We start from the raw sequence: 25,195 nt of genomic DNA on the forward strand, positions 1-25,195 counted from the left end.
TCTTGATTGGTCAGGAAATGGAGAGATATGGAGAGAGAGTGGAGTGAGATTGGAGTTTAGAGGAAAATTGCATCAGCCACGATGATGTGGCAGAGCAGACTTGATGGGCCAAGTGGCATATTTCTGCTCCTTTATCTTATTGTTCTTGTGTTATTCTTCATTTTTTTTAAAATTAGGGGTTAAGAAGTGATCAGGATTGTAATTCAGTTTGCAGTTTGGAAAATTTGGTGGGTAATACTTAAAAGGGCAGAAATGAAAGGTTTGAATAGTTCCTTTTCTTTATCCCTGAAATTTGCCCCAGAATTCTAAATTTCCAGTTCCATCTTGCTTGTTGCTTGTGCTGCTATCCCCCTCTTAGCCACCCATGTTCATTTAAACCCCACTGCCTGCCTTGTCTCTTTTTTCCACCCTTCTGGGACTTCATCCTCACCTCCCTGCCATATCTCAATAGCTATGCTTCTTCCACCTTCCCTTAACTCATTTTAATTATTTTTCTTTGCATTTACTGGTGGAAAACTGTCTAGTTCTGGTTGTCACAATAGAGGAAGGAGTGGGAACTTTTGGAGAGGGTGGAAAAAAGGTATGCCAGGATATTGTAAGAGTTGGATAAGCTTGGACTCTTCTCTGGAACACTGCTGGCTAAGGAGCAATCTGATAGAAGTGTATAAAATATGAGAGGTGTAGATAAGGCAGATGGTCTTCTTCCCAGGCTGGAAATGTCAAATTAGAGGCAATATTAAAGTAGGAAGTGGAAAGTTTAAGGAGATGTGCATGGCAAGTCTGACTTTTATTTTTACACAGAGGATAGTAGGTGCCTGGAATGAGTGCAATGTTTAAGGGGTATTTAGACATGCAACTGAACATGCAGGGAGTCAAAGGATATGGGCTGTGTTCAGGCGGATGGGATTCGTTAGATTAGCATCATTGTCGGCTACCCTTAATGCACTGAAGGATTGTTTCATGTGCTTATCTATGTTCAATGATGTCTGGATTCTTGCACTGTTCTTGTAGCTACATTACCCTGTTCACAGTTTACAGTTCTATTTTTCTCTTCCAGTGAACATCTCAAGTCAGCAAAGGAAAGAGCTTCATTAAATTCTTTACTAGTTGAAAGCCAGGACAGCTTACCATATCGCTGCATGAAGGACAGTTATCTGGAGGCTTACCTACCGTTGGGAAGCCGTCCTCTCTTAAGAGAACAGTACTTAAATGTACATAACTTAGTAAGGTACAACAATCCACTAATAATACTTTTACTTTATATTTGCCTTTCAGTACTGAGATCAAACTTGGCAAATTACATATTTAATTTTTCCTCAATAGATTTGGCAGGATCCTTGAGGACCTTGATTCATTTGGAGGTAAAGCTCAGACTTTTGATTATTTTTTGAGATCAGGCTTTGCTTTGCTTAACCAAGTGGTGAACTGAAAAGATTTGAGTGAAATGTCTAAGTGTGGTGAAGTTGATGGGGCAGGACAGGTAGATCAAGTTTACCAGAGATGTGCATTCAAGAAGAGGCATTACATATGTTGAACTTGTCTGGATGCAAAATGGCAAGGTCCTTGCATAACATAAATCTAAAACATGCTTCAGTCATAAAACTGCTGGATAAAGTAATTGACAGCTAAGAACCTACCTGCTGCCATTCAAAAATGGTTAAAAATATCCAAAGATCTTCAGAAATAAATAAATGTGTTTTAATTAAAAGAAGTCACTTGGACACTTGAAAACTCAAAACCAACCCCTCAGAGCAATGTAAATTAAGTCGGACTTCCTGACCCAAAAAGATGAAAGGATTGTTGGATTGCTGCTAGACTCCATGAGGAACCTGATACAGAGTGCAGTTGGAAAATCATTATCAGAGCTTGGATGAACAATATGCAGTATCTCATTGGCCATGAATTTGCTTGGAAATACAGAGCATGAAACTGATGGCATTTTCAAGCAAGTACTGAGATGTATAATGAAAATAACATAGTTCAAAGTAAATTTATTATCAAAGTGCACATATATCTGCAAATACTAGCTGGGGATTCATTTTCTTTCAGGCATTCATGGTAGAATAGAGAAATACAATAGAATCAATGTAAAACTACATATGGAGACTGACAAATAACCAATGTGCAAAAGAAGTCAAACTGTGCAGAGTAAAATAAAAGTAAATGAATACTACTGAAAACGTGTTGTAGAGTCCTTAAAAATGAACCCATAGATTATTGAATTAGTTCAGAGTTGTTGTTGAGGTGAAAGAAGTTATCACGTTGGTTCGGGAGTCCGATGGTTGTAGTGTACTAATGATTCCTGAACCTGCTGATGTGGGACTTGGGGCTCCATGTTGGCAGCAGCTAGAAGAGAGCATGGCCTGCATGGTTGGGGTCCTTGATCACGGACCTGCCTTTCTGTGGCAGTACACTTTCTATATGTGCTCAGTGGACTGGGCTGTGTTCACCACTTTTTTGTTGGCTTTTCTTTTACTAGGCATTGGTATTTTTATAGCAGATCATGGTACAACCAGTCAGGATACTCTACACTGCGCATCTATAGACGTTTGTTACAGCTTTAGAATGTATGCTCAATCTGCACAAACTTCCTAAGAGAATTGGCTAACAACATTGGTGTCATCAGCAAATGTAAATATGGCATTGGAGCTGTACTCAGCCACTCAGTCATAAATAAAAAGTGATAGAGAGGGGACACTGTGCTGAACTGTACATGAATTTCTGTCTTCATATGCCACAGTGCTATGATAAGCTTGCTTTCCTGTCCATTGTAATCATTTTTAAAATTCTTAAGCGTAGAAATGGACTGAACAATGTGTTAGGGGATGCTAGTTTGGAATAAGCACCACAATTTGGTCATTATAAACATGTAAAGGTGCCAGTTCTGGGATGAACCAATGACTGAGTAATGACAGTCTGGGATTGTCTTGGAAGGAGAGAAACAATGAAGGAATTTTTGTGATCCAAGGGGAAAATTGAGTAGAAAAGAGCAAAAAATGTTTTAAAGGTTAGCCATGATATCTTGGTCCTGTTAATTGGTAATTGGTTTATTATTGGCACATGTGGAGCAGACTCGGTGGGCCAAATGGCCTAATTCTGCTCCTCTATCTTATAATCTTTGGTAATGAGATGCAGTAAAAAGCTTTTTGTTTGCACGCTGTCCAGACAGATCATTCCATAAGTAGTAGTACAGAAGGGAAAAATACTGATAGTTGAATTTTTGAGAGGGGGAGGAGTTATGATTAAATGTGTTATTTGTTGGAGAGCTATCAGATTGTATCCTGTTATAGAATACACAATGGTGCTAGAAAGTTTGTGAACCCTGTAGAATTTTCTTTATTTCTGCATAAATATGACCTAAAATGTTATCAGATCTTCACGTCAGTCCTAAAACTACTTGTTCATTTATTTATTGAGAAAATTATAGAATATTGCATGTATTTGTTGGAAAAAGTATGTGAACCTTTGCTTTTAGTAGTGTGACCCCATTGTACCAGCAATCCCTTCAACCAAACATTTCCAGTACTGTAACTGTTGATCAGTTCTTCACATCAGCTTGGAGGAATTTTAGGGCCTTTCTCATTACAAAACTACTTTAACTCTGGGATGCTGGTGGGCTTCCTTGCATGATCTGCTTGCTTCTGGACTAACACAACTTTTCTATAGGATTAAAGTTAGGGCTTTGACTTGGCAATTTCAAAACATTAATTTTCTTCTTTTTAAACCATTCTGTTGCTGATTTACTCTTGTCTTTCAGATCATTGTCTTGTTGCATTATCCAACTTCTATTAAGCTTCAGGTGATGGACTGCTACCCTGACATTTGCCTGTAAAATGTCTTGATACAATTTTTAATTCTTTGTTCGCTCAACGACTATAACTGTCCAGGACCTGAGACAGCAAAGCAGCCCCAAACCATGCTGCTCCTTCCACCATGCTTCACAGTTAGGATGAGGTTTTTGTGTTGATGTGCAGTGTCCTTTTTCCTCCAAACATCACAATGTGCATTCCTGCCAAAAAGTTCAACTTTTGTCTCATCTGTACACAGAACATTGTCCCAGAAGTGTTGTGGAATATCCAGGTGGTCTTTTGCAAACTTGAGACATGCAGAATTTTTTTTGAGAGCAGCGATTTCCAACGTGTTGTCCTTCAGTGAACACCAGTCTTGTTAAGTGTTTTTCTTCAGAGGTTTTAGCAAGTTTTAGAAATTTTTGCAGGTCTTTTGCTGTTCCTCTTGGTTTCTTTTTCACCTCCTTTATCACTGCACATTGTGTTCTTGGTGTGATCTTTGCAGGATGCCCACTCCTAGGATCAGTAGCAACAGTACTGAATTTCCTCTAGTTGTAGATAGTTTCTCTTGCTGTGGGCTGGTGAACACTTGGGATTTTAGAAATGCTTTTGTAGCCTTGTCCAGCTTCACACATCTCTACAATTCCTCTAAAGTTCTCTGGAAGTTGTTCTGATCAAGTCATGGTGCATGTAAACAGATCTTTCTTGAGAGGAGCAGGCTCTGTCAGTAGCTTGACTTTGTGTGTCTTTTTTTTATAAGGCAGGGCACCTCTACAACCCACACCTCTATCTCATTGTTTGGGACACCTGCCTCCAAATAGCTTTTGCAGAAGGCATTAGTCCAGAAGTTCACATACTTTTCCCAACAAAAACATGTAATATTGGATCATTTTTCACAATAAATAAATGAACAAGTATGTTTTAATTGGGTTCTCTTTATCTAGTTTTAGGACACGTGAAGGTCTGATCATATTTTAGGTCATATTTATGCAAAAATAGAGAAAATTCTACAGGGTTCACTCACTTTCTAACACCAGTACATTAATGCACAGGTGCAATGAACAACGTGCAGCAGCATCACAGAGACATAACCTCATATAAACAGCATTCACAAAGCACATCTTAAACACAATTTTTATAAGAAAATGGACAATTAGAACAAAAATATATGAATTTTAGTGCAAAGGGTTCAAAGTGCTCCTAGTGTTATTACACTGAGGTAGTGATTTAGGGTTATGCTAGTTGGTTGAAGAACTGAATAGTGAAGTGAAGTAGCTGTTCTTGAACCTGGTGGTGTGGGACTTCACGCTTCTGCACTTCCTACCTGGAGGCTGTGAGAAGATAGCGCAGATCAGATGGTGGAGAACAGCTTTGAACTTTGAAGATAAATCTTGCATTTTTGAGGCAGTGCCTCCTGTTGATACAACCAGAGGTACACCTCTGACATATTGGAATGAGTTTACTACTCTCTGCAGCTTCTTGCAGCTTCAGTAAAATATGATATATTCTTGCAGGTTGTAGTTTGGAAGATGGGAAACCTGGGAGAATGGATTCAGTGTGGATATGGGATGAGAAACATATTGGAGATGGGGGAGAGCTGGGTCTTTGAAGGAAGTGTGGAAGATAAAAGAAAGCTGCAGAAGATCAATTGCAAATGATAAAAAAACAAGTTGTTACAAGCTATCATATCAGTTTAGCTTGATATAACTAATTATTGAAAAGTCATCAGTTTGGTGTAAATAACTTATTCTTCCTTGTTTTGCAGTTTTAATTAGTTATACTCATGTCAAAACCGATACTCCACGAAGCCCTTTTTCAATTGTGACGGCACTTGTTGATGAAATAGGTATATTTACATTTTTCTCAATGTACAAGTATGATCATTGTCTAAAGTCATCTGGGGTACACAATAATCTTTTTATTCCAGTACACTTTCTGCAGTATGTATTGTGAATGGCATTCATTTCTCAACTTTATAAATCAATAATTAAAATGCAATGTGAAAAGTAATCATTGTAGGGTTATAGTATCCTGCCTTGTTTTACATTTTTTGCAAGGGTTTGATTAATGGTTTTAGTCCAACTAAAGAATTATGCTGGGATTCTGACCTTGTATTATAAATCTCCAACAGGAGTTAAAAATTTTAAGGTTCCACCTCAGTACATCTCCAAGTACCTGGCAGCAAATGAAGTACCTTGAAGTGTTGTACTTCTGTGATGTGAGAAAAGATGTGGGCGATTTTTCATGGACAGCAATTTAGTGATAGTGATCAAATATTCTACCCCTTAGTGTTGTTGGTTGAAGAATAAACAGCGGCTAAGGATGATTGTTCTTCAGTTTGTTGCATTCATTTGAGAGCAGAACCGTCTCAGTTTAATGTACCATTTCAAAAATAGCACCTCCAGCAGATAAGATATAAATTATATTGTAATGAAGTCTTTGGAGTGGAACCAGAGGTGATGCTTAAATCTAAAGCCAACTGCTAGTCTATCTTGTCAGAAAAGGAAGTTCTATAACTCAAGAATCCAGTTTATATTGGTGGTGTAAGCTAGAACCTTACTTAGTTTCATCTAGAACAGAAGTTCCAATGCTTTTTTATGGCAGTGGCCAGTACTGTTAAACAAGGGGTCCATGGACCCCAGTTTGGGAAGCCCTGATCTAGAAGGAAAGTAACTACCCTCATGTAAAGGGGAGATGGTTTCATTATATACATTTGAATGTGTGTTCTGGCTTGAGGTGGAAAGTTGCAATACTTCATAAATGGGATGCTATGGTATGCAAAAGCTGAGATTTCATAAAATCTAACCACAAGAGAACAGTATGCTTCTATTCCTGTAGAGCCTTGACTTCTGCCAGGCAATGCTGAGCTTGATTTATTTAAGGTGTTTTTCTTAAACCATATTTGGGTAAATTGAAGTGAATGTGCATTAAGGGTATTGTGACAGTGGTTACAGTTCATCCATTGCACAAAATAAAATTATAAGAGTTTAGAGGTTATTCATCCTTGTCATAGAACAATTCTTCAGGAGTTCCACAGGCAGGATCCCAGGCCCAAATTTTCCATCTTCATCAAAAAGTCTTCCTTTCATTATAAAGTCACAAGTGGTGATCTGTGATTGGACAATGTTCAATTCTAGTAACTAACTGCAACTGAGCAGAAGTCTTTTTGCTGATGCCTCAACTAACATTTGCACTGTGAAAATGTCAGGTTACAATAATTTTCAACACAAGTCCGAATCCCTGCAAATCCTTGACTAGTCATTGTCATTACCTCCTACCCTGAACATTGACCAGAATTTTAAGCAGATCGGTCACGCAAGTACTGTGGCTGCAAGTACAGGTCACAGGTGGGATAGCCTGAATCCCAAAAACCCTTTCACTGTCAACAAGGCACAGGCTGGAGGAGGATAAAACATTCTCCACTTGTCTATGCGAGTGGAGTTGTAGTGTTATTCAAAATAAAAATCCAGCTTGATCTGCACTCATCCCAGCACTGAACTTTCTGTTGTCCATGACTGTAGTGTTCTCCATCCGTAAATGCCTTTTAGGTACTTGTCTAGGCCACTCTTCAATAGCATTTCTACCACCAAGAACACCAGCAATAGATGCATGGAAATCAACAGATTTCCCCAACATCGCACATCATCCTCACTTGGAAATACATTACTGCTGCTTCATGGTTGCTGAAGTTGAATCCTGAAATTCCATTTACAACAATGCTTTGAGGGTACATTTTATCAGAAAGAGTATTGCTATTGATCAAGAAGATGTTTCTCAAGGAAAATTTAATGTATTTTCACTGTGACACCATCACTCATGTTCTGACTGAGGGTAAATTTTCAGTGAAGTGTTGCTATAATTACAAATCTCTATGCAATATATGATATAAACCTCAAAGCAATTCAAATAAAGTGTGCAAAACATGGCTCCTTATTCAGTCTCAGCAATTACTCACAGTTTGCATCACTTCTCTAAGGAATTAATTGTTTCAAAATTAAGGTAATAAACTGTGTTAAAATATTAATGTGCTGGTCACGTGGGGGACTCTGATAGTTGTCAAAGATCTTGTGTGGTCTTTTAAAAACTGTGCTGCTCCAAAGAGTGCTACATGAGGTCATTCATATCCTCAGCCATTCGGCTCTATAATGAGTCTATAGCTGGGATGTGATGGACCCTCCTGTTAGACTGTTTGATGATAACTTATTTTTTATTCTTTCTACTTTTCTTCTACTATTTATATCTGTGCACTGTATGCTACTGGGACACTGTAATTTCTTTTGGGATCAATAAAGTCTATCTAAAAATACTTTTCTCTCATTCTCTCTTCAGATCTGGTCAAAAAGGTTATCCTGCCAGATTGTGACTTGAAATTCAGTGGTCACGTCACTTGGGTGGGAAGAAGTTCTATGGAAGTCCAGATGCATGTATCTCAGGTTAGATTACCACTTGCAAGTAGGTCAAGTTTTCTTAGTTAACAAAATAATTTTGTAGAGTTAATTAATATTTAGTAACTTAGTATTACACAGAATTTCCAGTGTTGTGGTCTATGATCTTCATGAATTGGCAGACATTACGGTGCCAGAAGTGGCAAACTCTTCCTCCATCTCTGTTGGGATCAAGGTACATTAGAACCCAACAACTGGATGAGGACTGGACCCAGCAACTGTGACTCTTCCGCTTTCAGTGTAGGATCAGCTGGTTGACTTGACACCAGGTTCTTTCTGATCACGTTAATGAATTGCATTTTTTACATGAGCTGACAAGTGGATGCATTTACTGGTGAATCTCTTGTGAAACTGACTGGTGACTAGTTTATTAGTAATGCAAAGATTTAGTGTTATTTTGATGTAATGCAAATTTTCCATAACGTAAATATTCAAACCAATAATACAGTTAAAGTAACGTTACCTGTAGTTGAAATAACTTTGGGTTAAGGCTGCTGTTTTAACAATCACGATACAGTGAATTCTGGTTAATTGGTCCATTGGTTATCAGGGCAGCTGCTTATGTGGGACAACTCTTAGAGAACAAAAACTAATCAAGAAAATAGCCAGGATTTCCTTCGTTTATTTGGGACACTATGCCTTTTAATTGGGACAGGATACTTCCTGAATGGTTTCTAACTAGTGTCAGTCACATGAACTTGTGTGGCCTTTAGATGCTATGCCGTGCTTGGAGTGAATAGTTTTAAAATAGCATCAGTTGTGTGTGTTTGTAACCATTACATAAACAGTTTTATAGTACCGTAGTAGTATTGGTAGTGCTCTAATTTGTTCAGTGTTTCATTTAAATTCATAATTTATTGCTCAGTTAAATGGTAGATTGTCTTTTTTATACTTTTAAAATTATTTCCATTAAGCTTTGACCAATTGGGGCAGCTGCTTAATTGGGCGAAAATGTACAGGTCCGGATGTGTCCCAATTAACTGGAATCCACTGTATTGTGGGCAACAACTACGTCAATTGAGTTTTGAAAGGTAAAATAACTTACTCTGACTGGATATTAGGAAAAGTTTACCTCATTTAATGCTTGGATACAAGGATGAATCATCCTGTGGAGCATCTGTTTTTAAGTTAAAGGTACCTCGAACATATCCTGGTCATTCTATCCATTTTAAGTTGCACCGTGTTTATGGTCATGTTCCATTTTCCGTTGTGTTCAACCATATAAAACTTCACCACAGGGCTTTAAAGTGGACCCAAATTTTAATATTTTCATACGGTCTATCAACTGATGGGTAATGAGAGAAACTTCTCAACAAAACTGTACTTTTAGTACACTACAACCAGAAGGTTCTCATTCACTGGCTTCCCTAATGGAATGATAGTGGCTGATGTTTTCACAATATTTAAATAGTATCTGGATATAATACTTGAATTGCTAAGGCACACAAGGCTAAGGACCAAATGCTGGTAAATGTGATTAGTATAGATAGGTACTTGATAGTCAGCATTGAATGGTGGGCTGAAAGGCCTATTCTGTTCTGTGTGATTTACACAAGTTCAAACAGGACTGTAAGCACCTATGCATTTTCTGTGTATTAAATAGATAATAAATGGTATGATTTTAAATGTGTACATAATTTAATGATTTCTTTTTCTTTGAAGTATCAAAATGGCGCCTTCAGTCCAGTCCTCGAGGCTACTTTTGTGATGGTGGCACGTGATGCTTCAAATAAAAGGTAATCAATGTTGGATGTGGATTCTCACTAAGTTTTTTAATTTGATCAGTGGTAAATTGGTTTATTATTGTCTCTTAGTAGTACTGAGGTACAGTGAAAAACTTTTGAAACCCCACTGGTTTCCCTGGCCTAGGGAAGTCTAGAGAATATACACCCTGGTCCTACCAAACTCATGAGATTGAGATGGCTCTCTCACCCCAAACCCTGGTTTGTGTGGATGCTGTGTAATTTGCTACCCTGTTACAACTCAGCGCCAAGAAATAACGGACAGCGCACTGCATATGATTAAAAGAGTTACATTTATGAATCTTAACTAAATGGTTAGTAAAGAAAAGAAAGAAAAAACAAGGGCCTATTATAATTAAACAGTCAAGTGTGCACAAGTTGGAGCTCAATTCTTCCAGAAGTCATATTCACTGATCCTGTCAACTGTGACGCCTTGCTCCTTCGAATCACAGTCCCCCACCTGGTTGAATCCTGTGACCAGTTCTCTCCAGCGTTTTCCCTCTTCATCTCCCGCTGAACAAAGGACCCAGCTCACGTTCCAAAGCACTCGTTATCTCTATCTACCCAGAACCTAAGCACTGCTTCTACAGAAAAACTATTACGTTAGCAGTGAAACCTTTCCCAGGGCATTACACTTTGTCAATTTTAATCTTGCTCAACATCTCAATTGGCGTGGTGTAATGGAGCCGACCACGGGTTCGTGTTCTGTCATTAGGAATTGATGCAGTCACCACCAGCTGCACCATAGCTGCATTCCACACCGAATCCCCCAGGAAATTGCAGAAGTGCCGGATCATTCAGTTGGCTCAAAAATACATTTGTAAAAGTGAAGTTACAGGGTGTAATCGATTCCAGTTGAGAAGAAGTATATTTCGAAGAAGAAGAGTGTCCAGTAGATTTATAAGCTGTCCACAGGATGTTGCCATTGCTCACTGGCGCCATCTTGCTCTTAATCTGTCTAGTGGAGAATTCTTCTGCCTATCCTTTCTGAGCAACATCAGAAACTTCATGCTTTGAAGACACATTCAAGTGAGAGTGTTTCACTGTTATCCCATTGAGCCCTGGATATCATGTCATTCATTGATATCATCTACAATTTGCCAAATCTTCAAGTTTGTTCAATGGCAGTTGTTATTATGTTCAAATAGACATGTCATTCGTTCATACGTAATTATAAAATGTAACAGTCCTATCATTTCCAGTTGTGTGGAAAACAATCCATCATCCACCAGCTTCCTGATGATTTTTTAAAATTATTTTTTATCCATTCTAATAACTGATGTTCAGTTTTGTTAATAAACCTCTAACACACTGTTAAGCACTTTCTTAATCTATATAGACAACACCCTGTCATTAGCCACCTTGGTACTCCACAAAATTCAAGCATGGGTTATAGATCACAGAAAGAGGCCGATTGGCTCACTGAGTCCTTGCTACCAATCAAGCAACCATTTGTTCTAACCCTACACTCATCCCATTTCATTCTTTCATATTCCCAACAACTCAGATTCTCTCAGACTCCAAGAACAATTTAGGATGGCAAATAATCTTACCTACTACATGTCTTTGAAACGTGGAAGGAAACCCTTGCAGTAACAGGAAGAGCATGTAAACTCCAGATAGAACGCATGTTGTGGGATATGCAAGACAGCAACTCTACTCCCTGCGCCACTGTGCCCCTTGATATATGTGTTAATTCTTGTGTTTTAATTTTTTTCCTTGATTATCGTATCTAAAACCTTATCACCAATACTAAACCCAGCAAAAAGAAAATCTTGAACTGTTGGATAAATTCTGCATCAGTGGGGGGAGATGGACAGTTGATGTTTCAGGTTGAAACCCTTTATGAGGACTGAAGCATGAACGATAGTCAGCATATAGAAGAGCAAGGAAGAGATGGCAATCCAGGTGAGGAGGATTGATTGGCAGATAGAGGCAGAGTGAGTGGAAATAGCACCAGAGTCTGGCACATGATAAGTGGAGGCAACAGATTGTAGAACCTGCTAGCAGAGTAAAGTGAAGCATGGAACCACATTAAGGAGATGGAGTGGCCAGATGTGGGCATTAGAGGGAACCCAGCAGGAGAAGTGTCTGGCTGATGCATAGATGGAATGGGTGGAGGAGGAGAAAGAAACAGGGTGAGCTGTGGCAAGAAGAGTTTGAGTGTGTAAAGGAGGAACTAGGTAGTTCAAGCTGAGATGATTGACATCCAACATCCACAACTATTTAGCTATGTGAGGTATGACTCCAGCTGGTGAAGGATTTACCTTTCGATCCATATTAACTCCTTGTTGCTTTTCTCAGTGAACAAATACTATCAGGTCCCATTGATGTTGCTGCGTCCAGACTTGTCACATTTAATCAAGGTCTAATTCAATTCCTGATGTTTCCTGACACTGGCAAGATACCAAAGTTTTAACTATACTGGAGCAGCTTGAACTAGAGGTATATCTAATGCTGGAGCTTGGCATGTCATTCATTGATGACCATTTGTTATCAAGCACTCCTGGAATGTTTTAATATGCAGTTAGACAAAATAAGGAGACATAGCAGAATGAGTGGTACATGGCTGAATGTCAAATAATCCATTTTTGCACTTTAGGAGAACTGGCTAGAAGGAACAGTTGTGATTTTTTTTTTCCTTTTTGTTTCTTCACATAGGGGAGCTTTAATTAATCCATTGAAGCCCGAGTGTCCAGAAGAGGAGAAACTCTTTCAACAAGGAGACTGTAAGTTATGATGAGGCACTCCACCCTATCTCAGTGAAAAAAGATGTTTTGCACTTAAAGCAGTACACACAAAATTCTGGAGAAACTCAGCAGGCCAGGCAGCATCTATGGAAAAGAGTACAGTCAACATTTTGAGCTGAGACCCTCCAGTAGGACTGGAGAAAAAAAGCTGAGGAGTAGATTTAAAAGGTGGGGAGAGAGAAAACACAAGCTGATGGAAGAAACTTGAAGGGAGGGGGGTTTATGTAGTTCAGTGTAGTTTTTGTATTGTTCATGTAGCACCATGGTCCTGAAAAATGTTGTCTAGTTTTTACTGTGTACTGTACCAGCAGTTATGGTCGAAACGACAATAAAAAGTGATGACTTGAAGAGCTGAGAAGTTGATTGGGAAGAGACACAGGGCTGGAGAAGGGGGAGTCTGATAGAGGAGAGAAGGCCATAGAAGAAAGAAAATGGAGGAGGAGCAGCAGAGGGAGCCGATGGGCAAGCAAGGAGACAAGGTGATGGGAAAATGGAGAAGGGGGGGGGGGGTTGGTTGGGGGACATTACCGGAAGTTTGAGAAATCGATGTTCATGCCAACAGGTTGGAGGCTACCCAGACTGAAAATAAGGTGTTGTTCTTCCAACCTAAGTGTGGCCACATCACGGCAATGGAGGAGGCCATGGATAGACATACCGGTTTGGGAAGTGGAATTAAAATTGGTGGCCACTGGGTGATCCCACTCTTTCTGGCAGACAGAGTGTAGGTGCTCAGCGAAGCGGTCTCCCAGTCTATGTCGGGTCTCACCAGTGTACAGGAGGCCACACCAGGAGCACCGGACACAGTAAATGACCCCAACAGACTCACGGGTGAAGTGTTGCCTCTCCTGGAAGGACTGTTTGGTGCCCTGAATGGTAGTGAAGCAGGAGGTACAGGTGCAGGCGTAGCACTTGTTCTGCTTGCAAGGATAAGTGCTAGGAGGGAGATGAGTGGGGAAGGAACAAATGGGCAAGGGAGTCATGTAGGGAGCAATCCCTGCAGAAAGCAGAAAATGGGGAGGGGGAAGAGGGGAAGGGAAAGATGTGCTTGTTGGCGGGATCCCATTGAGATGGCAAAAGTTGGGGAGAATGCACTTAAAACGGCATCTTTCAACACACTGGAGTTAGCAAAATATTCAGTGATGTGCATTGTATTGAAGTATATTTCAGTGGTTTTGTATTTAAATTACAACACCCAATTGCCCTTCAGCAAGGTTTCAAAACATAACTTTGATGGCAGTTATTATTTTTGCTTGATGTTTAATTGTTGGAGCTTGATAATGCTCCCTACTTTGATTAAAGCTGTGAGCTTTTGAATTCTTTAGATGAGCAGTTTGTCCTGGTTTAACAAGAAACTTTGCTGCAGGGACTAAGTGGGTCAGGCAGCATCTGTGGTTGGAAATGGACAGTCAGCATTTGGGTTGAGACCCTTTGTCTGTCCATTTCCCTCCACTGATTTTGCTTGGCTTGCTGAGTTCCTCTAGCATCTTGCTTGTTATATATTCCACCATCTGCAGTCTCTTTTGTCTCCTGATTTAATACTTAATATGTTGAAATTACTTCTTTTATATGCACACTTGAAAAAAAATATCAATGCTGCTGGCAATGCCAGCATTTGTTGTCCATCCCTTCTTGCCCCCGACTGAGAAGGCAGCCCAGAGTAACATACATATCTGCAGACTTGGGTAGGGATGGTGTAGCAGTGTGCTACACGCAGCGCTAAAATTACGACACGGAGTCGGTAACTGCAGTCGAAGGAAAAAACTTTATTCGAAAACTTCAGCCTCACTTTTAAGCTTCTGTCAACCGGCCCCCCATGGCGCAGAGGCTCCAAAGCTCTGTGCTCGCAAACCCCCGTAGGCTATCTAATTGTGAGTCGGTTCGGATACGCTAGGAAATGGGTCGCCACATAACCCCCCCCCCCCCCCCCAGAACCGGCGATACACCCCCCAATGTCCACAGTCTGGGCCAGAACCTGCTTGGGAGGTCGGCCTCTGCGCCGAGGCGCCGGAAACTCGGCCGGTTGCGCCAGGTCCACATGGGCCGGTTTGAGGCAGTCCACCGTGAAAACTTCCTCTTTCCCCCCAACGTCCAGCATGAACGTGGACCCGTTGTTCCGGAGCACCATAAACGGCCCCTCGTATGGCCGCTGCAGCGGTGGCCGATGCCCGCCCCTTCGTACAAACACAAACTTACAGTTCTGTAGGTCTTTGGGTACGCAGGTCGGGTGCCGCCCGTGCTGTGAAGTGGGTATGGGGGCCAGGTTACCGAGCTTCTCGCGTAGTCTGCCCAGGACTGCTGCGGGTTCTTCCTCTTGCCCCCTTGGGGCTGGTAGGAACTCCCCGGGGACGACCAGGGGCGCGCCGTATACCAACTCGGCCGACGAGGCGTGCAGGTCGTCCTTGGGCGCTGTGCGGATGCCGAGTAGGACCCAGGGAAGCTCGTCCGCCCAGTTGGCTCCTCGCAGGCGGGCCATGAGGGCCGACTTCAGGTGACGGTGGAAACGCTCCACTAGCCCGTTCGACTGTGGGTGGTAGGCAGTTGTGTGGTGCAGCTGAGTCCCCAAAAGGCTGGCCATAGCTGACCACAGGCTGGAGGTGAACTGGGCGCCTCTGTCGGAGGTAATGTGGGCCGGGACACCAAAGTGAGATATCCAGGTGGCGATCAGGGCTCGGGCGCAAGATTCGGAGGTGGTGTCGGTGAGCGGGACCGCCTCTGGCCATCTTGTGAACCGGTCCACGATAGTCAGGAGGTAACGCGCTCCGCACGACACTGGCAGGGGGCCCACGATATCCACATGAATGTGGTCAAAACGCCGGTGGGCGGGATGGAACTGCTGCGGTGGGGCTTTGGTGTGCCGCTGCACCTTGGCCGTCTGGCAGTGCATGCATGTTCTGGCCCATTCACTGACCTGTTTGCGGAGTCCGTGCCAAACGAACCTGCTGGAAACCATCTGGACAGTTGTCCGGATGGAGGGATGCGCCAAGTTATGAATGGAGTCGAAAACGCGGCGCCGCCATGCTGTCGGGACGACTGGACGGGGCTGGCCGGTGGCGACATCACAGAGTAGGGTCCTCTCACCTGGGCCCACGGGGAGGTCCTGGAGCTGCAGACCGGAGACTGCGGTTCTATAACTCGGAATCTCCTCATCCGCCTGCTGTGCCTCTGCCAGTGCCTCAAAGTCTACCCCTTGGGAAAGGGCATGAACGGTAGGGCGAGAGAGCGCATCCGCCACGACATTGTCCTTACCCGAGACGTGCCGGACATCTGTCGTGTATTCAGAGATGTAGGACAGGTGGCGTTGCTGGCGGGACGACCAGGGGTCGGATGCTTTCGTAAACGCAAAGGTAAGCGGTTTGTGGTCCGTGAACGTGGTGAAGGGCCGACCTTCTAGGAAGTACCTGAAATGCCGGATTGCCAGGTAGAGCGCCAACAGTTCCCGGTCAAAAGCACTGTACTTAAGCTCGGGTGGTCGCAGGTGTTTGCTGAAAAACGCCAGGGGTTGCCAGCGACCTGCGATGAGCTGCTCCAGCACCCCACCGACTGCCGTGTTTGATGCGTCCACTGTGAGGGCAGTAGGGGTGTCCATTCTGGGATGTACTAGCATTGCGGCGTCCGCCAAAGCTTCCTTCGTTTGAACGAAAGCGGCGGCGGACTCCTCGTCCCAGGTAATGTCCTTGCTCGGACCCGACATCAGGGCGAACAAGGGGCGCATGATCCGGGCAGCTGAAGGGAGGAAGCGGCGGTAGAAATTGACCATACCTACGAATTCCTGAAGGCCTTTGATCGTGGTGGGTCGGGGGAAGTGGCGGACCGCATCTACCTTAGCGGGCAGAGGGGTTGCCCCGTCTTTAGTAATCCTGTGGCCCAGGAAGTCAATGGTATCGAGTCCGAACTGGCATTTGGCGGGGTTGATTGTAAGACCGTACTCACTCAGTCGGGCGCAGAGTTGACGGAGGTGGGACAGATGCTCCTGACGACTGCCGCTGGCTATGAGGATGTCATCCAAATAGATGAACGCGAAGTCCAGGTCCCGTCCCACCGCGTCCATTAACCGCTGGAACGTCTGTGCGGCATTCTTCAGGCCGAACGACATGCGGAGGAACTCGAAAAGGCCGAAAGGGGTGATGAGAGCCGTTTTGGGGACGTCGTCAGGATGCATCGGGATTTGATGGTATCCCCGGACGAGATCTACCTTGGAGAAGATCCGTGCGCCGTGCAGGTTTGCTGCAAAGTCCTGAATGTGCGGCACAGGGTAGCGGTCCGGTGTGGTAGCCTCATTCAGCCTGCGGTAGTCGCCGCACGGTCTCCAGCCCCCCGTCACTTTGGGCACCATGTGCAGGGGGGAGGCCCATGGGCTGTCGGACCGCCGGATGATCCCCAATTCCTCCATCCTCTGGAACTCCTCCTTCGCCAGTCGGAGCTTGTCCGGGGGAAGCCGCTGAGCACGGGCATGGAGGGGTGGTCCCTGGGTCGGGATGTGGTGCTGTACGCCGTGCCTGGGCATGGCCGCTGTGAGCTGCGGTGCCAGAACCGATGGGAACTCCGCCAGGACCCTGGTGAAGTTGTCGTCGGACAGCGTGATGGAGCCGAGGTGAGGGGCTGGCAACTGGGCTGCACCCAGGGAGAACGTCTGAAAGGTCTCGGCGTGTACCAGTCTCTTCCTGGGCAGGTCGACCAGTAGGCTGTGAGCCCGCAAAAAATCCGCACCCAGAAGCGGTTGGGCTACGGCGGCCAGTGTGAAGTCCCACGTGAACTGGCTGGAGCTGAACTGTAGCTGCACCTGACGGGTGCCATAGGTCCTTACGGTGCTGCCATTCACGGCCCTCAGGGGGGGACCCGGTGCCCTGCTGCGGGTGTCGTAACTTGTCGGAGGTAAAACGCTGATCTCAGCCCCAGTATCGACCAAAAACCGGCGTCCCGACCTTCTATCCCACACATACAGGAGGCTATCCCGATGGCCAGCCGCCGTAGCCATCAGCGGCGGCTGGCCCTGGCGTTTCCTGGGAACTTGCAGGGCGGGCGACAACGGCGGGCTTCTGCGCCCCACAGCTGGTGGTAGAAGCACCAGTGTTCATTGGGCCGGGCGTTGGCGGGCTCTGCGGCCGGGCCTGGACTGGTTTGCTGCCGGGAGCGTGGCTGGGTGATCTGTGCGATGGACGCCCCGCTCACCTTTTTGGCGTTCCACAGCAAGTCCGCCCGGGCTGCCACCTTCCGGGGGTCACTGAAATCCGCGTCGGACAGCAGCAGGCGTATGTCCTCGGGCAGCTGCTCCAGGAATGCCTGCTCAAACATGAGGCAGGGTGTGTGTTCGTCGGCGAGAGACAACATCTCATTCATTAAAGCCGATGGAGGTCTGTCGCCCAAGCCATCCAGGTGCAGTAAACGGGCAGCCTGCTCGCGCCGAGAGAGTCCGAAAGTCCTGAGGAGCAGGGCTTTGAATTCCATGTACTTGCCGTCTGCCGGGGGCGACTGTACGAACTCCGCGACCTGGGCCGCTGTGTCCTGGTCGAGGGAGCTCACCACGTAGTAGTAGCAGGTGTCTTCTGAGGTGATCTGGCGAACGTGGAATTGGGCTTCGGCTTGCTGGAACCATAGGTCCGGGCGCTGTGCCCAGAAACCTGGCAGTTTCAACGAAACCGCATGAACAGAGGCGGCGTCGGTCATTTCTGGTCCAAAAATCGTTTGGACCGTCGGGGTCACCAATTGTAGCGGTGTGCTACACGCAGCGCTAAAATTACGACACGGAGTCGGTAACTGCAGTCGAAGGAAAAAACTTTATTCGAAAACTTCAGCCTCACTTTTAAGCCTCTGTCAGCCGGCCCCCCATGGCGCAGAGGCTCCAAAGCTCTGTGCTCGCAAACCCCCGTAGGCTATCTAATTGTGAGTCGGTTCGGATACGCTAGGAAATGGGTCGCCACAATGGCATATTTCCTTCCCTGAAGAGTGTTACTGAATAGGTGGTGTTTTAAGAACACCCAGAAGTTCTAAGGTTATTGTCACTGAGACCAGCTCTTTCCATTTCAGACGGAGGTGGCACAGTAGCATGGCAGTTAGTGTAACACTACTACAGTGTCATCGGGCTCGATTCAATGTAAGAAGTTTGTATGTTCTCCCTGTGACCACGTGGGTTTCTTCCAAGTGTCCCCGTTTCCTACAGCATTCCGAAGATGTGCGGGCTAACAGGTTAATTGGTCACTTTGGATGCAATTGGAGGGTCGGAAGGGCCTGTAACTGTGCTGTATCTTTAATGAAAAAAATTAAGAAGTTTAATTAGTTGAATTTCTGGTTGTGTGGTGAAATTTGAACTCGTCTCTGGATCAGTGGTGTAGAATTCTAGCTGCTAATCAGCTGGTGTTAGTACTGCAAAAGACACTTGTTGAGATAAATGAAGCAGTCTGTGCATGAACACAACAAGACCTAGACTGCATTTCTGCATAGACTGGTGAATGGCAAGTAATATTCATCTCTTGTTTTGCACTCACTGCTGGAGGGGCTGGAATAACTTCTACGTTACAGTCATACACTTGGAGTATTGTGTACAGTTTTGGGCATCCTGTTATTGGAAAGAGTGCAGAAAATATTTACAAGGATGTTGCTTGGACTTGGAGGCCCGAGTTACAAGGAGAGGTTATACATAAGTACATAAGTACAATGAAACTCAGGGATAGTCAAGGGATATGGGGAGAAGGCAGGAACGGGGTACTGATTGTGGATGATCAGCCATGATCACATTGAATGGCGGTGCTGGCTCGAAGGGCCGAAGGGCCTATTCCTGCACCTATTGTCTATTGTCTTTATTTAATTGCCTGAGAGGAAGCTAAACAGAGTGTCTTTGTACCTATGTATAATGACAATAAAGATCATTCAATTACTAGTCATACCTCTCACAATCTCAGCAAAACCTTTGATATGGGTAGACAGCATATCAAAGTACAACAAAAGCATCAGTTTAAACAGATTTCATGTGATCTACAGATGAAATTTCTTAACATAAGCATGCCAAGTACAAAGAAATACAGAACCCCAGTGCTCAATTCCACAAATTAAACCATCAACCTGCCAACCTTGTAAACAATACAAGTAAAATGAAAAGAAATCTAGTTCCATCTGCAGCATGCATTAAATCCCAGGATGTACAACGCTATCTTAAAGAGCTCTATCTAACTCTTTCTTGAAAGCATCCAGAGAATTGGCCTCCACTGCCTTCTGAGGCAGAGCATTCCGTAGATCCACAATTCTCTGGGTGAAAAAGTTTTTCCTCAACCCTGTTCTAAATGGGCCTATGCCTTATTCTTAAACTGTGGCCTCTGGTTCTGGACTCCCCCAACATTGGGAATATGTTTCCTGCCTCTAGCATGTCCAATCCCTTAATAATCTTATATGTTTCAATCAGATCCCCTCTCATCCTTCTAAATTCCAGTGTATACAAGCCCAATCGACATATGACAGTCCTGCCATCCCGGGAATCAACCTCGTAAACCTACACTGCACTCCCTCAATAGCAAGGATGTCCTTCCTCAAATTTGGAGACAAAAACTGAACACAATACTCCAGGTGTGGTCTCACCAGGGCCCTGTACAACTGCAGAAGGACCTTTCTACTCCTGTACTCAACTCCCTTTGTTATGAAGGCCAACATGCCATTAGCTTTCTTCACTGCCTGCTGTACCTGCATGCCTACTTTCAGTGACTGATGAACAAGGACACCTAGATCTCGTTGTACTTCCCCTTTTCCTAACTTGACACCATTCAGATAGTAATCTGCCTTCCTGTTCTTGCCATCAAAGTGGATAACCTCACATTTATCCACATTAAACTGCATCTGCCATGCATCTACCCACTCACCCAACCTGTCCAAGTCACCCTCCATTCTCTTAACATCCTCCTCATATTTCACACTGCCACCCAGCTTTGTGTCATCTGCAAATTTGCTGATTTTACTTTTAATCCCTGCATCTAAATTATTAATGTATAATAAATAGTTGCAGTCCCAGCACTGAGCCTAAAGCGGCAGATAAAAACAAAACAGTAATAAAAAAAAAAAGTATTAAATAGATAAGTAGCAGAAAATAAGTTGCAGCAGAACCAGAATGTCAGAGTAATGCACAAAGTGCCGTTAGTGCAAGTATTTGAGTCCTTGTGTGTGCTCACAGTTTCAATCATTGTTCTGTGGGAGTGGTGTGATGGAGGCCACAGCTCTGGGGTAGAAGCTGTTCCTTGGTCTATTTGTTTTGGCTTTTAGTGTCCTGAACCTTTGGCTGGATGACAGCGCGTCAAACAGAGGATGCCAGAAATGGTGTTATTGTGGCCAGTGACAGAGTTTATCTGAGATAACACCAGAATATTAATCAACTGGGGAAACTGGGCCAAGAGGTGACAGATGGAAGTCAGACAAACAGAAAGTGATGTACAGTATTTTGGGAAGTTGAACAAGAGTAGGACATGTACAGTGAATGGCAGAGCCTTGGAAAATGCTGTTAAACATGGAGAACTAGGAGTGAAAGTACATAGTACAGTGAAAATATCAACTCCAATAGATTGGGTGAGTGATGACATGCTTGTCATTTGTGGCCAGGGTTCAAGAGTTAGTATAAGATGTACAGTACTGTGCAAAAGTCTTAGGTACATGTTAAAAAATCTGTTAAGTGAAGATGCTTTCAAAAATAATAAAAAGTTTCTAAATAAAATAAAATCTATAAAGAGCAGTAGACAGTAAAAATAAGATCAGATTAATATCTGGTGTGGCTATCCTTTGCCTTTAAAACTGCATCAGTTCTTCTGCAGACTTTGGCTGTCTCACTTGCTTTTGCCTCCAGTTAGTTCCAGACAGCTTCAATGATGTTGAGATCAAGCCATACCTTCAGAAATCATATTAAAAAATGTAGTGTACCTGAGACTTTTGCACAGTACTATAGTATAATTATTAGTAAAAAGTATAAGTGTTTGGAAGTCGTAAGTGTACAAAATGCTGGATTATTACTAGTTGCTATACCATAGTAAGGATGTGATTAAGCTAGATAGAGTGCAGCAAAGATTCACAAATGTGTTGCCTGGACTGGAGGAGAGACAGGATGGTTTTCCCAGGAGTATAGGTAACTGAGGAGTTTATAATATTATGAGAGGCTCAACATAGATAGTCATATTATTTTTCCAAGGATGGGGAGTCCAAAACTAGGTGGCATGGGTTTAATGTGAGGGGAAATATTTAAAGGAGATCTGAGGAACAGGTTTTTTCACACAGGGTTTATGAAACATACTGTCAGAGCAACTTGTAGTGATGAGTAATATTACATTTAAAAGATACAGATAGGAAAGAAGGTATATGGGCCAAACACAAAGAAATAGATTAGGTTAGATAGGCATTTTGATCTTTTTAATATCTTCTTTCATATTGACTTCTGTTCCTATCATTTGGAAGCTTTCTCCCACATCTGAGAGGATGTCCTGATATTTTATAGAAATGGTTGTTTTGATGGTCAAACCTTTTGAAGTTGGAAGTAAACTTGTAACAAACCTTTTCTTTTTTAAAATCCTAGTGAACAAAGCAAAAAGGACAACACTAAAGGAAATCTCTTTATTGAAAACAGCACCAAATGAAGATGAGCAGAAAATTATACATGAAATGTTCCTGGAGACTCTGGATGTCAGGTAAGTGGAGATTATAGTTAGATACATTACAATGTTCCCTTCACCTTCCCATTGTCTGGTAACCTCATATTTTACTTGCCTAATTTTTGACCCGTGGGTTTTCTTTCAGAAGATGCACAAGTGCTGTGTAATATGATGCATTATCTGAAGTCAAATGGGGGTAGGGCAATCACGGGGAATAATAGTGTGCAAATAATCTTGGTGAACAGTGAGACCTTAGGGTTCAACTCTGTAGTTTCCTGTAAGTGGCAACACAAGTGCATAGGATGGTGAAGAAGGCACATGGTATGCTTGCATTCATAAGTCAGGATCATATAATATATAAATTGGAGGATTATGTTGCAGTTTATCAAAACACTGGTGAGAGAGCTGTAAACTTAGTGAACACCATGAGCAGTAGCCCCTGTAGTAGCCAGGACACCTTTAAGGAGTGATCCCTCAAAAAGGCAGTGTCCATCATTAAGGACCACCATCACCCAGGTCATGCCTTGTCCTCAATGCTATCATTAGGAAGGAAGTACAGAAATGTGAAGGCACACTCAGTGATTCAGGAACAGTTTCTTACCCCACTGCCATCTGAATGGACATTGAACCCATGAACACTACCTCAGTACTTTTTATTTCCATTTTTGCAGTACGTACTTAATTTAACTACTTAATATATATATTTACTGTAATTCATGCTTTTTTTCTCTAATATGATGTATTGCATTGTACTGCAGTTGCAAAGTCAACAAATTTCTTGACATATGCCGGTGATGTTAAACCTGATACTGAGTCTAATGTATTTGGAGTATTGTGTACAGTTCTGCTGTCACTGTAGGAGGGGGTGGGGTGTGCTGCTAGAGAGAATGCAGAGAAGATTTATCATGATGTTGCATGGGTTAGAAAGGAGAGATGGGATGAGCTGGGTTTGTTTTCCCTAGAAGGAAGGGTGACCTTATAGAACTGTGTAAAATTATAAGAAGCATCAATAGAGTGGACATCTGTTTCCCGTGGTGGGGGTATCAAAAACAACAGATCATAGGTTTAAGGAGTTTTAAAGAGAATTTGAGGGATAAGGTTATTTCTTTTTGTGTTTTTGATATCTGGAGTTTGCAGCTTGAGGAGATGTTTGGGTCAGATGCACTCACTTTAGGAGACGCTGAAACAGGCAAAGGATACAGAACAAGTACAAGCAAATGGAACGAGTGGTCAACATTCAGAATAAATTTATTATCAATGTACATGTATGTCACCATATACAATTCTGAGATTCTCTTTTTTTTTTGTGGGATACTCAACAAATCTATAGAATAGTAACTATAACAGAATCAATGAACGACCACCAAACTGGAGCTTTCAACCAGAGTGCAGTGCAGAAGATGACCAGCTGCAAAAAGAAGAAACAATATAAATAGATGAGAAATAATATTGAGAACATGAGATGAAGGATTATTGACATATCAATGATAGGGCGAGTGAAGTTATCCCCTTTGTTCAAGAGCCTGATGTTTGAAGGGTAGTAACTGTTTCTGAAACTGGTGGTGTGAGTCCTGAAGCTCCTGTATCATCTTCCTGATGGTAGCAACGAGTAGAGAGCATAACCCAGGTGGTGGGACCCTGATGATGGATGATGCTTTCCTGTGATAGCACTCCATGTAGAAGTGCTCAGTGATGGGGAGAGCTTTACTTGTGGTGGACTGGGCCATATCCACTAATTTTTGTAGGATTTTCCGCTCAAGGGCATTGATGTTTCCATACCAGGCTGTGATGTAGCTAGTCAATATAGTCTCTGCTACACATCTATAGAAGTTTGTCAAAGTTTTAATATTATTATCGAATCTTTGCAAATTCCTATGGAAGTAGAGGTGCTGCTGTGCTTTCTTTGTACTTATGTGCTGGGTCTAGGACAGGCCCACTAAATGATAACACTGAGGAATTTAAAGTTGCTGAGTCTCTCCACCTCTGATCCTTTCATGAGGACTGGCTCATGGATCTCCAGTTTCCTCTGCATTAAGTCAATAATCAGCTCCTTGGTCTTGCTGACATTGAGTAAGAGGTTGTTGTTGTGACATGACCTAGCCAGATTTTCAATCTCTCTCCTATTTGGTGATTTGTCACCTCCTTTAATTTGGCCTACGACAGTGGTGTTGTCAGCAAACTTGAAGATGGTGTTGGAGCTGTGTTGGAACAGTCCTAGGTATAAAATGTTTAGAACAGGGAGCTAAGCATATAGCCTTGTGGTGCACCTGTGCTGCTGGAGATTGTGGAGATGTTTTTTGCCTATCTGAACTGACTGTGATCTGCAAGTGAGGAAATCAAGGATCCAATTGCACAAGGAGGTATTGAGGCTGAGGTCTTGAAGCTTATTGATTAGTTGAGGGATGATAGTATTGAATACCGAGCTGTAGTCAATAAAGAGCATCTTGCTGTATGCATCTTTGAACATGGACGGAAAGCTTGATGTGGACTCAGTGGGCTGGATGGCTTGTTTCAAAGTTAAAAGTAAGTTTATTATCAGACTATGTATATGTTATCATTTACAGTGGATTCCAGTTGTTTGAAACACATTAGGACCAGTATATTGTGGCCCAGTTAAGCGACTGCCCCAATTATCTGAAGTTTCATGGAAAAATAGTGAAAAGGGTATAAAAAAGACAAACTACTATTAACTGAATAACAAATCATCTATTTAAATGGAGTATAGAGCAAATTAGAACAATATCAATACTTATACAGTACAATAAAACTACAGGCAGTCCCCGAGTTACAAATGTTCGACTTACAAACAACTCGTACTTACGAACTGAGGAAAGAGAATGCTGTCCGCCATTTTAAGTC

At 43.1% G+C, this 25,195-nt stretch overlaps 1 protein-coding gene across 1 annotated transcript in view; it reads left to right on the forward strand.

The window, feature by feature from the left end:
* LOC132393054 (acyl-coenzyme A thioesterase 9, mitochondrial-like) overlaps window positions 1-25,195 on the forward strand; it is an 82,149-nt gene that overhangs the window by 25,041 nt on the left and 31,913 nt on the right. Inside the window, exons 5-11 of the mRNA XM_059967798.1 lie at window positions 1,058-1,228; window positions 1,324-1,361; window positions 5,554-5,634; window positions 8,118-8,221; window positions 9,896-9,969; window positions 12,637-12,704; window positions 22,261-22,372. Of these exons, the coding sequence (XP_059823781.1) occupies window positions 1,058-1,228; window positions 1,324-1,361; window positions 5,554-5,634; window positions 8,118-8,221; window positions 9,896-9,969; window positions 12,637-12,704; window positions 22,261-22,372 (648 nt within the window). The remainder of the gene's footprint in view (window positions 1-1,057; window positions 1,229-1,323; window positions 1,362-5,553; window positions 5,635-8,117; window positions 8,222-9,895; window positions 9,970-12,636; window positions 12,705-22,260; window positions 22,373-25,195) is intronic.

This window comes from Hypanus sabinus, chromosome 4 (genome assembly GCF_030144855.1).
Source record: "Hypanus sabinus isolate sHypSab1 chromosome 4, sHypSab1.hap1, whole genome shotgun sequence".
Lineage (NCBI taxonomy): Eukaryota > Metazoa > Chordata > Chondrichthyes > Myliobatiformes > Dasyatidae > Hypanus > Hypanus sabinus.